The sequence below is a fragment of the Symsagittifera roscoffensis genome, chromosome 4, assembly GCF_963678635.1.
Source record: "Symsagittifera roscoffensis chromosome 4, txSymRosc1.1, whole genome shotgun sequence".
Taxonomy (NCBI): domain Eukaryota; kingdom Metazoa; phylum Xenacoelomorpha; order Acoela; family Convolutidae; genus Symsagittifera; species Symsagittifera roscoffensis.
Genome location: NC_087065.1, coordinates 52,917,369 through 52,931,365, shown reverse-complemented (window position 1 = coordinate 52,931,365; position 13,997 = coordinate 52,917,369). Strand labels below are relative to the sequence as shown.

The window sequence follows — 13,997 nt, the reverse complement described above, 5'->3', positions numbered from 1 at the left end:
TTGCCATTCTAATTTCAAAATTTTGAAAGCAAATGAACGTCGAATTTATATTTCGGTTGGGTCATAATGTGCTTGTGGTTAAACGAACTAACTATTTTTGAATGTATGGCAATTATGATAATTTTCAACTGGTGTTTAACGTAAAATAGACACAGAAGACCCTTATCCGTGTGATCACAGGCGGATCTGGATTTTCTGCGATGTTTGATTTTTCGATGTGTGGGTACGTGGGCGATGTGTGGGTGTGTCAGTTTTTAGCCCGTTTTTGAAAGATTTTTTGGCGCTATCGACTGAAAATTGCTATAGAGGAGCACCACGGCCGGTCAAAAAGGTTACCTTAGGGTGGACCTTTCGGGTGGTGAGGGAAGTCGAATTCCTGAAAAGATGCTTCCAATTTCCCCTGCAAGACCCTCCTCCCTGGATGCGATGACTTGTTAAATTTCAAAAAAATGATTTTCTATTCCATTTTAAGTTAAAGTTATTGTTGAAAGTTTTTTTTGAGATTTGAAATTTGTTTCGAAAAGTTTGTATAGTGAAAAAAAGATAGTTTTTGTATTTCAAATACAATTACAGAAAGTAGGTTTTGAGTGATTAATTCTAGGTTAGTGCGCTTGTATCAATTCTGGATGGAAAGCACTGCAACTGGAAGAAACTGGCCGGCCACGAGCTCTTCTTCTCAGACCACTTCGACCCCGAGACAGCTGCCATTCTCAAGTCGGGTAAGATAGAACACATTGAGAGTTTTTATCATTATTGTGATTATAATAATTATTTCGAATATCTTAAAGTCGGCTGAAATTGCAAAATCATTCGTAAAGGTCCCGATTTTTTTTTATTATCTAATGGAAAAATGCTTATAGAATCTCATAAAGCTGGATTTCGGCATTTGATGGATATTTCCAGATATCAGATATTTTTGTTTTGAGTAATTAAATACCTATACTACCCTTTCACAACGCGATCTTTGCTTAGCAGTTGTCAGAGTTTCAGCAAACAGCACTATTTCAGATCTATCAACAATATTTGGAAGATCATTTAGGTTTAAAAAAAATGAAAAATGGTCCTGTAGACTGATCCTTGAGGGTCTCCGCATGCCAAGGAACACAATGACGACATTTTTTTAAATCGGTTTTAGCAAATGATATCTGTTTTTAAAGTATGTTGTACGAAGAGGATGAGCACGACCTCTGTAGCCATATTTTTCTAAATTTGTCACTAGTACATCATGATTGGTGAAATCAAATTCTTTTTTTAGACCAACAAAGCAAAATTCATCAAATAGTTTTTTTTGTCCCTCCCATCTCTTATGTTTTCACTGAATTCAATCAAAGCTTCCACACTAGTTTAGTTGATTGACTTTTTTTGGTCGAAATCCGAACTGTTGTGTGAGTAATTTTTTGTGTATTTTAAAGGAATTTAATATATTATTTGGTCTATAATTCTATAGTAATTTTTTTGCACTTTTGAAAATAGGCTTGACTTTTGCCTCTTTTAAGAAAATATACACTGAACCTTTGCAAACCTTTGCAAATACACTGATTAAAAGGCTGCAAGTTTTTTTTGAAATAGCTGGCATAGAAAGTTTCAAAATTTTTTGATTTTGCCATCATGACCAGCTTATCCACCTTTTTCAAAGATATCTCAGTAAAAAAAAAACATTTTATTTTTCTCCTCTATCTTAATTTTTTACAGCTTTTTTGTGATCAAGTGAGGAAATTTGCAATTTTTTTTGTATTGAAACAAAGTTTTCATTAAAAGCTTCATCATCGAAAACATTCAATATTTTCGGTTTTGTTTTGCAGAACTAATCAAAAGCTTGGATTTGGAACAGTGTTTTAGATTCTTAAACCTTTTCAGTTTTTTAAATCGAAATTTTTCCCTTTTATTTTCTGACTACCTTTTTTATATAGTTTTTAGCCTTTGAATGTTCTGATTTATTTGCTTCGTTGAATTAGTTTGCGTAATCTTTTGTTGTTTTTCCATTTTTATCAGAGTGCGTTTTACTAAGTAGACGGTCATCATTTAGACAATGACTAGTTAAATCATTCATAATTGGGACAAGAAAAACAAACGTTCGCAAAATTAATTAGTTATTATTCATGCGAACGTTCATATTTATCTCAATTCTGATTGGTTATTATATTATATGTCTTCTTGATGACCTATCTACTCAAGAGGTCCAACTGTTGGCCTCACTCTGATCATTGTTTAAACATGTAAGACCTTTTTCTTTTAAAACGAAAAACCACGCGACCTTAATAAACGAAAAATAAGAAGTTACCTGCAAAAAAACAACTTTTCGAAAATTTAAGACCCTTAATTGAGGTGATCTATTTTATCTTTGAAATTTAAAATATTGATATTCAGAAAACATCAATCTTCCGTCGGTTTGCTAGAGTTCATTGACGGCTTTTCAATTGTTTGTTGAAAATCGCGTCTAGACAATTCGGCCAAAGACAATTCAGCCGATTTGAAATTCAGCCAAGAGTATGCAGAAAATTCAGCCAATAATAGTAACCGCCGCAGTCGCGCCAACGTGTTGCGAGCTTGCCAACAGAGGGTAGGACTCTATACGAAAGTTAGAGCAGGTTACCACCGGTGACCTTAAACCGAGAAGTATCTCCAATTCCGATTTTTTCTTTCGAATCTAGCGTTTTGTAAAACTGACTGAATTGTCTATATACTTTTGGCCGAATTGTCTGAATTTCAAATTGGCAGAATTGTCTTTGGCCGAATTGTCTGTGCGCCGTTGAATATATATGGATATTCCAGGTAACCTGCCAATCTTCGAGGGCATTGCTCCAACTGTGTTCGACCAAGAGCAGGAGTACTACATCTGTGTCAAGTGTGGAAAAGTGTATTGGGAGGGAGGACACCACGAGAGAGCCATGAAAAACTTCTCTGACCTTTGGTTCAATCAAGATCAGAACTGAATCTATACATTAGATAAATTATTTTCCCATGTGTTTATTTAAGTGACGTGCTTATTCATTATTTAAAAAATATATGCGTGTTGTCCCGGATTAGATAGCGCTACTCGCGTAATGCGACTAATCAACCAGCAAAATATTAAGTGCCGAAAAGAGGAACTGAATTTGATTTTCACTTATTTACACATGCAAGCTAGCGTTGTCTGATTACAAACTTTGTTTTTGTTTCCAATCCAACATGCAAATAAAAAGACTAATTTTGGTAGCACTTTTCTTGCATAGTATTGGCAGTTTATTACCATGTGTTCTCCAATTTCTCAGTGATTATTGTTTGTTTTCGGTAAGCTCCAGTGGAACAGGTCTGTACAGCAGTCGGCTGTGATACTTGAGTGTTCGAGGATTAAGGTTCGAATCCCGTAGTCAATTCTCAAAACTCATTACGTTTTTGTTCTTGACTTTTTTTCTTTTGTGACCCTTTAAAGCTTCTTGGCTTTTTTGCTAGTGTTTGTCGAAGCGCATCTTCGCCTCTGTGTTTGATGGCTCTATTTGATGAAAGCAATTTCATCAACCTGGATGAATACTTGATTACTCTTTTTCTCTTTACACTGGTGAGCGTTAATGTTATACTACGACTATTCTTTTTTCTTACCTAAGTTAGAAGGCTTGGACATTCGAATAGTAATAAGTTAACACAGTTGATTCATTTTAAATGCATCAAATGAACCAAAATTAGCTATTTGCTTCCAACAATATAAAAATCATAAAAATACGATTTCAGAAATTTTTTAACTCAATATATTTCGCAATTTTTTGAAATGCATAAAATATACATAATGTGGTTTTATGCTTTCCAATTTATTGCATGCAAAATTAGTGTGGGTGCCTTCAGTTTGTTATATTGCAAACTACTTGCAAAATTGTCTCAATTTGTATTTGGTGCCGCTTTTGTTGCATCGCATTGGCAAGTTGCTAGCATATGTAGCTGCTTTATTTGTGACTAGTGTTTGCCGGTTGTTAAGCGTTCGTGGCCGAGAGGGCGGGTGAGAATCTAGTTTTCGAGGTCGCAGGCTCGAAGCCCATGCGTATAAAAGTGTTACTAATTCGAGGCTTTTTTCTATCTTTTCTTATTTCACTTTATAAAGCTGATTTTTGTCGTGTCCTCGCTAGTGTTTGCAAAGCGCAGCCTCGCTTGTGTGTAATATTTGACTTCCGGAACTTCCTGCAGATCAGATATTTCTCCATCTATTGGAAATAGTCGAAATGGCTTGAAATTGCTATCTCCCATTCTTTACCTTTATAATGTTGGTTTTTTGTCATAGCCTTAAAACAGATCAAATTTGGACAATTTTCAAAGAGAAAGAAATAAATTCCCAAATAGTTCTGTTTTGTGGCTAGGACAAAAAACTCACCATTATGAAGGTTAATTTAAACTGATCTTTCACAATATTTTAGCCACGTTATGAATAGAGGCAGTTAAAAGAGAAAGTTAAAAGCGAAAGTTGAAACGTTTCATTAAGAAAACTGTGTGCTCCTACGGAACACATAAGACATCTCTCTCTCAAGAAAAACATTGATTATCAAAAAATTCTGTCTGCCTTGCAAGCAACATGACTTTAAAGCTTTTTTGATTTCTTGGATTAACCAAAGAGCCTTAAATTGAGTTATACAAATGAAGGGTAATTTTTTCAGCAAAGGGCTCGACGTTTCAGCTCCAAATCTAACCATTTTTATTTTTGAGATGAAAAGTCAAAAATCTTGTTCCAGATGTATTCTTGAATAACAAAGATCAAGTTTCAGGCTTGATATAGCTTTGAAAGTTTTCGAACAAAAAATTTTGTTATTCTTGAATACATCAGAAACAAGATTTTTGAATTTTCGCCGACAAATCTAGCAATTTATTAGATTTTTAAAGCTCTATTAAAATTTATTTCCTAGTCTAATCAATTTTACTTTCTAAATAAACCCTCAGACGACTCAACAATGAAGGTGTAAAAAAGTTGAACAGTTTGCTGCGGAAAAACTTGCCAATTGTTGCTTTTGGAGCTAAAACGTCCAGCTTTTTGCTTAAGGAATTACCCTTCATTTGCATAACTCAATTTTAAGGGAATTTGATTACTCCAACAAATCAAAATAGCTTCAAAATCATGTTGTTTGCGAGATAAATTGGGAATTTTACGATAATCAATGTTTTCCTGGAAGGGATATCTAAAGCTTTACGCAAGAGTAAAACAAAGTTTCGATAAAATATGAAAATTGTCAATACTAAGTTTTGTCTGACTAAGAAATTGTCTGATAAGTGAGATAGAGTGGAACATTCGGTAAGCTTGTATTTTTGGCTGAAAATTCAGTGAGTTAGATTTTAGGTTTAAAGGGTATTCAAGAGAAAAAGCCAGTCATTGAAAAAAAAAACTTAGCTGAAGGCTAAGCTGATTATAGAAATTAGCATCAAACACTGGTTCGCATTGAAGGCTGTGCCTCCTAAAGTAATTTTTCGAAGTGGGTTAGAACTTAAGACTAGGGTATTTTGTTGATGCTTTTCAGATATTTCCAAGTTGGTACCAGCCATATCAAAATTTTTAAAATCCTGATATGGGTTTCAAACTTTTGAGAAAGTTGCTTCAGTGGCGACTAAATATGAACCCTATAAAAAAATTTTAATTGAAAAGTTTTCATTTATAATTTGTTTATTGGTCATTTATTACTTGCATGGCGGTACCATTTTGAAATATTTGATTTCTTGGTATAGAGTTCAAAAGTTTTGGACAAGCAGATTCATTGTCGACAAAATTTGAACCATAAAAATGTTTGAAATTTTGAAAAATTATTGTTATTTAGAGGAAGGTGCATCTAAAAAAAGTTAATTAATAGAAATTTTAAGTTTTGTATTTGCTTCACTTGTAATTTTGAATCAATTTAATTATCTGATGATCAATCTTTTGTTTTCACAAAACAAGCAAGTCTTGAATGTTATTTTTTCGTGGTTCTTACATTTTTTAATCATAACAGGAAAATTCTGTGATAATGGAAATGCCAGGTCTATCTGTTGTTTTCTTATATGTGATAATGTTTCTTGGCAATTTTTTTCTGCGCCTAATTTGTTGAAAGCAGCAAAACGGATTTTCACACCACTTGCGATAAACAATACGGGCTATAAAATTTATATGGCAAAAGCTGTTTGCTTCATAAAATCCAATAAGAAGTTTAGAAAAGATGTCAAACATTCGATATGCTTCAAAGGGTAAGAGTTTCAAAGTTGTTGCTTAAAAAAGGCTCAATAGAAACTCCATTCTATGTCCATTCAACTGATGCCCTTGCTTAATGTCTAAGCTGAGTTAGTAATTATACTTCCTGGCACTAAAATATTGTTTCATCCATCAATTTTATTCGTGTTGCCATTTTGTGCAATTTCTTGCATTAGTGCTTAATTGTAGCTAAGGTAGAATTACTATAACCATAACAAAGGTTTTGCATACTTTTTCCCATTTTTGAAGAAAATGACGGATAATCATGCTTGGGGTGGTTTTTTTCTTTAATAAAATTTCCAATTCCTAATTAATTTTCTTGAGCTTCTGAAGTATTTTTATGTTCTGAAAGATGTCGTGGTTCTGAGCCTAATTTGAAAACTCTTTTTCAACTTGTAATCATTTTTATGGGGGTTTGAAAACCACAATATTAGCCAATCTGGAATAACTAACTGAGATTTCCATTTTGGCCAATTTGGGACAATTACCACGCGAATATTTTGCGCTATTAACGCGTAAGTGGAGAGTTAATCCGTCTTAAAAGCGTTCCAAATTGGCTGAAAGAAGCTTATTTGCCACAATTGATTTATTACAAGGAGCAAAATTTATCCTTTTGTACTTTATATGGCGTGTGGGGGGATGATTTTCATAAAAAATTTCATATTTTAGAAAAAAAAGTTTTCATTTTATTATATTACATTTAAATTTTTGATGTTATTAGTGCTCCATAAAACCTTAAAAGGCAGTCGGAACATTCAGGACTTCACCCTGATACGAGCAGTTTTGTTTAAGTTATAAAAATATTTGTCACGTAATTCGGTCTGCTGATCTACCAATAAATGACTTTTGGAACCAGTTCAAACTAGTAATTATAACCAATTCTTTTTTTGATAAAACTATCTCTATAAAATATTACTAACTAATCAATCATATTCCATAACTAGCACTGACAATTTTTTGTTGTGCTAAAACTTCTTGTAAATTCAGCACCAGAACAACTTGAATAAACATTAGAAGACAGTTGTTGTTCCGACGAATTTCGATTTTTTAACTGACCATTTCTGACAGAATTTTTTATATTATTCAAAAGATATTGTTGTCCATTTCGGCCAATTTGGGACAATTAACGCGCGATATATTTCGTGCTATTAAAGCGTAAGCGGAGATTTAATCCGTCTTAGAAATCAATCCAAATTAGTTGAAAGAAGCTTATTTGCCAAAATTGATTTGGTACAATGAGCGAAATCTATTCTTTTGTACTTTATATGGCGTGTGGGGGGATGATTTTCAAAGAAAATTTCAAATTTAAGAGAAAAACAATTCATTTCATTTCATTACATTTAATTTTTTGATGTTAATACTGGTCCATAAAACCTTAAAAGGCAGTCGGAACATTCAGGGCTTCGCCCTTATACGAGCAGTCTTGTTCTCTTTTGGAAAAGTTCCATAAACCTAACCCGCAAGTACCAGTATACACTTGATATTTTGTGACTAGGAGATATAAGAGTAAGATTAAGATTGGTATTAGACTAAAAAGGTGCACGAATCTATCCGGCCGAAAATAAGATAGGGTGACGAACAGACGATCTACCTCATCTGAAATTACTCAATGAGAAAGCTACCTTTGGCTTAAACTCACTTGGTTTACTGCGAGCAATGATGTTTACTGTGAGTAAATTTTTTTCCGTGAGCGTATCTAGTACTTTGAACATACCTCATTCTTGTAGCTGCTACCCAATCACGCAAAAATTTCAGTATGGACTTTTGGTTTAAACATTCGGCGACTGAGTTTTTTTTTGCCGCAACAGAAAGCAACATTTTTGAGAGTGCGAAAACTAGATATACTTAACAAAGGCAGCCCATTGCTGTGCTAGAAGCATATAAGGTCCGAGCACAGTAGTTTAGGCAAAGCAATTAAAAGTTGATCATTGGGAGTCTTCAATTAGATACTAATCTGCAATGATAAATTGATAACATCTAAAATCCAGGTAAAACGCGAAAGAAATGAATATTATGATTGTTCGACACATTATGCTTCACTTTTTATAGGCACGTAAATTAGTCCTCAAAACGAAAGACTTAAAAAACTTTAATATGATACGTGAACTGGATCCTTGGGAATATTCCTTGAGGGAATCAAAATCGGGAAGAGTAAACATCCCAATTTTTTTTCTCTCGGACGAATAAGCGGATTCTTAATTGTTTTAAACTAATTTTCCCTATTTTATGCAGATAGAAAAGCAAAAACAGAGAACCAATTTACTTCCATTTGAATTCAAGTTTTTGATGTCACAAAAAAACTGATTATAGAGCCATAAATGTTTGTATTCATTGATTGCTTCAACTCCGATATGCTCCCAAAAAGCCGAAAATTGCAAAAAATAGTGCAATTTTACAAAACTGCGGATGCAGAAAATCTCTTAAGAACTCATTCAATTTTACTGAATTTAATAATGGTAAAATTGTGTTCGGTTATTGTTCCGACTTTCGAAACCAAATTGCTTGAACGCAGCTTAATTGCCGTTAATTGCCATCTCAACTGATTTGTTACTGGGAGCAAAATCTATAACTTTGTTTTTTATTTGGTGAATGGGGATAATACTTTTTACAAAAATCTCTAATTAAAAAAAAATCATTTTATATCATTATAGTTTATAAATTGGTTTTTAAATCTAAATATGGTGGGGCAAGACCTAAGACATGCTTTTTTGTGCGTTTCAGCATTTAATTTTATGACTGCTCGATAGACCTTAAATGGCAGTCGGAACATTCAGGACCTTAAATGGCAGTCGGAACATTCATCGTATTAAAGGGAATGAAGTTTCAATTCTCCTTTCCAAAAACTATTTGGTTTCCAGGATTAACGATCAAAACTTGCTTTGGTGTTAAAAAATAGTCTATGCATGCAGAAAAAAAAACGATAAAAGAACTTCAATGTTTTTATTAATTAGGAGTTCATTTTGATGCTAGTCTCAACATTCATAGCCAGTCAAAAAGCGCATACTTCATTTGTGTGAGGTTTTTCTTTAATATACGGAAGTATCGACCTCAAAAAAAAAGATTTTTGCCTGCGAAGCTTGCATTCAAATTCATTGCAATATTTGATACGTGCATACGCTAACAATGAAATATCATCATTCATACCTGTTAATTTTTTTTAAATGTATTGCTTAAACCATATTAAAAAAACGCAGATCGAGTCATTTTGTGAAATATAAGCTAACCGCCGAAACGAAATAATCCTTGAAAACTGTTTTTTATACAATAGAGATCTTTCAATTATCAATTCGCAGTTCTATTTAACCGAAGAATGAATAGGTTATACATAGAATGAGTAGTGTTGTTTCGTTTTTGTTCTCTAGATCTACATCACTATCTGTAATAGCATCTTGATTCTGATGTGGGGTGACCTCATACAGATTTTAGTTTGAGACCTCATTGTGTTCTTTTTGTCCGCTTAATTTTAATTGACAGATTCTAGCTGACTCATTGGGTTCTCTCTATCTATCTAACTCTAAATGAACCTATAGCAATAACTGAATTATTTTGGTAACTCTAAGTTGGAAACATTTGATTATATTTTTTTAGAAAATGCAACGTTTTTGTGCATCGATCTCTGGCTATTTTGACTTTTTTGTTTTTTTTTTCTGCACTGTCGTCAATTTTTGAAAAATTCTTGGAACAAAAATTTTATATTTTTGTTGCGTGCTACCTCTTTCAAAATTATTAGGTGTTGATGCCCATCGAGTTTTCAAAAATTGTTGATTTGATCACTCAGAAATGGCTGTCATACAAATAAAAAAATACCCACAAAAAATTAGTGGAATTCAACGTGCTTTTAGAAAGGTGAGTTGGGACGGATGTCTAACTCATAGAGTAATTTCAGATAAGGTACACCGTCTGCTCGTCACGCTATCTTTTTTTCGGCCGGATAGATTCGTGCAAGTTCTTAGTCTAATACCGATCTTAATCTAACTCTTATATCTCTTAGTCTCAATAGATCTAGAGTATACTGGTTTGTTACGAGTTGGTCTCTTGGAAAAGGCAACTAAGCTGTAAGTTAAATTCAGAATGCTCTGGTGCTGAAACTACAAGTAGTTTCAGCACTTACAAATAAATGGGTTGTTAGTTTGATGGAGTATGATTGATTAGTCTTCAAAATTTTATAGGGATAAAATATCTAATTTATAACCAATAATAATATACAGTTTGGATCAGGTTCCACCCATCCGGGGCTTACAGAGTTTTTGTTTCTTTGACTTATTTCTGTAGTGGAGGATGGATGATTGATCGTTTGTGTTTCGCGAGCATCAATTCTTATTCCATTCTTGGAGGAGAAAGATCCAGGAAACTGGAATCGTAGGTTTCATCTTGTCCTTCAATGATGACTAAGATTGGTAACAAAATCAATCTGATTTCAAGATGGTTTCTTATGATCGTCTGTTCTTGATTGGTGTGGAGAACTATGTTTCGATCTGAATTGGGAAGGGTGTGAAGCTCGAGTTTGGAGGGAATGCCCTGTAACTCGGATCTGTACGTATACTTGAACATCGAGGTGGTCATTGGTCTGTTTCAATGAAGTCCTTTGCTTCGGAGTCAAGTCGTACTTTAAATCCTTTGAGTTGTGGTTGTGAGCGGCATATCCGTTGTGTTCAGTCATTCTGTAGGTTGTGCGCGATGAGGTCGTCTTAGCTGCTTGATGCTCGTCTTCGTGATTGTGTATTATCTATATTACTGCAATATTTATTTTTAAAAATAAATGTTTAGTTAGTCCTTCTTTTAGTTATGATTTTTTATTAGTTTTTATCGCAAAAGCTTTTATTTTTAGTTTCGTTTATTTTAAAAGAGTTACTCACACTTGAGTACCTCTTATCAAAAATAAGAAGTGGGTCACAAAGCGTGGATTCTAGCACGGTGGGTTAGGCCAGCTATTAAGCATGCTCAGGACTTCGTCCTCTTCTGGTGGGTTAGGCCAGAAGTGAGGGTATGATTTCATGCTGGTTTTTTATGGGGTCCTGTTTTGTGTTAACCTTTTGTGTATTTTTTGTTTGTAGTTTTTTCCTTTTGTTGTTTTAGTTGTGTCTTGTTCTCAAAAATCAAATTGTTTGGTTTGGGTTTGTCTTTCGACTTTTTGGTGTTTTTTGCTTTCTTTTTTAGACTTATCAAATGTCTTAAAAAGAATAAATTATCGGTTCTTTAAGCTGGTTTAAACCAGTTTGGGTACTGTGGGTTTTCTTTTCTTAGTCATGCTGTTAGTTTGTGTTTTATGGTGTTTAGTAAGCTGCGTTGGTTAGTTGGGATTATTATAAAATTCCTTTCCAACCGGGTTAAAAGAAAATTTGAAACTTGTTTTTATTAGTTTGAGTTGTTATCAGTGAAAGTTAAAACTTGAAATCAATATTTTAAACAACTCGTAGTGGGCGAGCTGTGCGAGTGTGGATAGAATTTGTGTGCGATTGATTCTTGAAAAGGTTACTACTGCTGTCAGTTGTATAAATTTACTGCCGAAAATTTTAAATTTACTGCATGGTGGGGGATTGAAATTTTTAAATTATTTTCAATTTATTTAGATTTGCTACATTGGGGAAAAGAATTTATAGAAGAATTTACTGCTGAGGAGAGGAAATTTTACTGCATCATTTATTGCTGTTAATTATTAAAAGTTTATGATTTAAGAAAGACTTTGCTATTTGAAAAATTTATAATGTATAAACGAGTTTGCAATTTTTATTTCTGTTTTCTGTTTTCTTGTTTGTAGATGATGGTGATCTAAAGACTAATGAAGAAACATTTAAAAAGAAATGGTTAGTCCGTTTTGAATTTATTAGTGTTAAATTATTTAATTTATACTTACCTAATTATCGGGAAAGAAACCATGAGGGAAGATATCGTGAATTGAATCTGATGTGGTTAGTAGTTTTGCTAATATGCGAATGATATTTTTAGTTTCGAGTAGTGGCCAAAGCAGTTGAAGTGCTTTTATGGTGTTTAGTTCTTCAGCGCCTTCAGAAAACTCGTGATTGGTGTGTTGAATGAGGTTAAAAAGCTTGTGATTATATTTAGTAATGTGAATGAATTCTAACATTGGGATTTCTATAGGTTGAAAGTATTCATGCGGGACAATGAGGGGTCGGGATTCTTCTACATTAAAGGTCTTGGTGAGTGGACAAAAAATATATACATTTGGGTTATTGGGTCGTAATTTCTGAAGATACCTTGGAAGTTAGTGTCTTTAATACAGTATGTGAAATTTAAGAAAAATGGTGAAGTGTACTTTGAATTAATAAACTGAAAACGATGGTGGGGTTGTCGTGAAGGTGTGTGTGAATTAAAATGACTTTGAATGGATCTATAATAAGTGTAAGTGTGCGTTTGTTTAGTTCGTAACATGATGTCGTGTGAACAGTGCAGATCGCGTTCTTTTGGAGTGAGGAAGTGAAAGGTTAGTGAAAAAGTTTAAAATTTATCGTAAAATGATTCATAAGCTTGGATGTCAACTAGTGCTTTGGAAATAATGTGGTCTTGTTTTTTATCTAGTGAGCTTAGTGTAAAGATGTAGGGTGTTTGGATGAAAAATTTTTCTGTTAGTTGAGGGTTAGCGAACTTATCTTCGTCTAAAAATTGGTCTTGGTTAGGTCTGATGATGTTGTGATCATAATATTCAAAAGAAAAATCATTAGCTCGGGGTGCAGTGAAAATTTTTAGTAGCTTTTCATATCCTACGTGAGTAAATTGTCTAGGTGTTAGTGCTGTGGTGAGTCTAAAAAGGTCTAGTTTTTTTTTCTATTTCGTGAGGTGTGTTATTTAGTGGTATACAAAGTGGATTTGAGAAATAATAAAATTTTGTTGAAGTTATAAAAATAATTTTCACGTAATTCGGTCTGCTGATCTTACCAATAAAAGACTTTTGGAACCAGTTCAAACTAGTAATTATAACCAATTCTTTTTTTGATAAAACTATCTCTATAAAATATTACTAACTAACCAATCATATTCCATAACTAGCACTGACAATTTTTTGTTGTGCTAAAACTTCTTGTAAATTCAGCACCAGAACAACTTGAATAAACATTAGAAGACAGTTGTTGTTCCGACGAATTTCGATTTTTTAACTAGCCATTTCTGACAGAATTTTTTATATTATTCAAAAGATATTGTTGTCCATTTCGGCCAATTTGGGACAATTAACGCGCGATATATTTCGTGCTATTAAAGCGTAAGCGGAGATTTAATCCGTCTTAGAAATCATTCCAAATTAGTTGAAAGAAGCTTATTTGCTAAAATTGATTTGGTACAATGAGCGAAATCTATTCTTTTGTACTTTATATGGCGTGTGGGGGGATGATTTTCAATGAAAGTTTCAAATTTAAGAGAAAAAAAATTCATTTCATTTCATTACATTTAATTTTTTGATGTTAATATTGGTCCATAAACCTTAAAAGGCAGTCGGAACATTCACGGCTTCGCCCTTATACGAGCAGTCTTGTTCTCTGTTGGAAAAGTTCCATAAACCTAACCCGCAAAAACCAGTATACACTTGATATTTTAACTAGGAGATATAAGAGTAAGATTAAGATTGGTATTAGACTAAAAAGGTGCACGAATCTATCCGGCCGAAAATAAGATAGGGTGACGAACAGGCGATCTACCTCATCTGAAATTACTCTATGAGAAAGCTACCTTTTGCTTAAACTCACTTGGTTTACTGCGAGCAATGATGTTTACTGTGAGCAAATTTTTTTCCGTGAGCGTATCCAGTACTTTGATTATACCTCATTCTTGTAGCTGCTACCCAATCACGCAAAAATTTCAGTATGGACCTTTG

At 33.5% G+C, this 13,997-nt stretch overlaps 1 protein-coding gene across 1 annotated transcript; it reads left to right on the top strand.

Annotated features, from left to right (window-relative positions):
- The first annotated feature begins 215 nt into the window (after positions 1-215).
- LOC134844940 (uncharacterized) lies at positions 216-3,080 on the top strand. The gene is made up of 3 exons (XM_063861764.1): positions 216-242; positions 602-719; positions 2,773-3,080. Exons 1-3 carry the CDS (start codon positions 216-218, stop codon positions 2,931-2,933), a joined length of 306 nt encoding a protein of 101 aa, XP_063717834.1. The 3' UTR covers positions 2,934-3,080.
- The last annotated feature ends 10,917 nt before the right edge of the window (positions 3,081-13,997 follow it).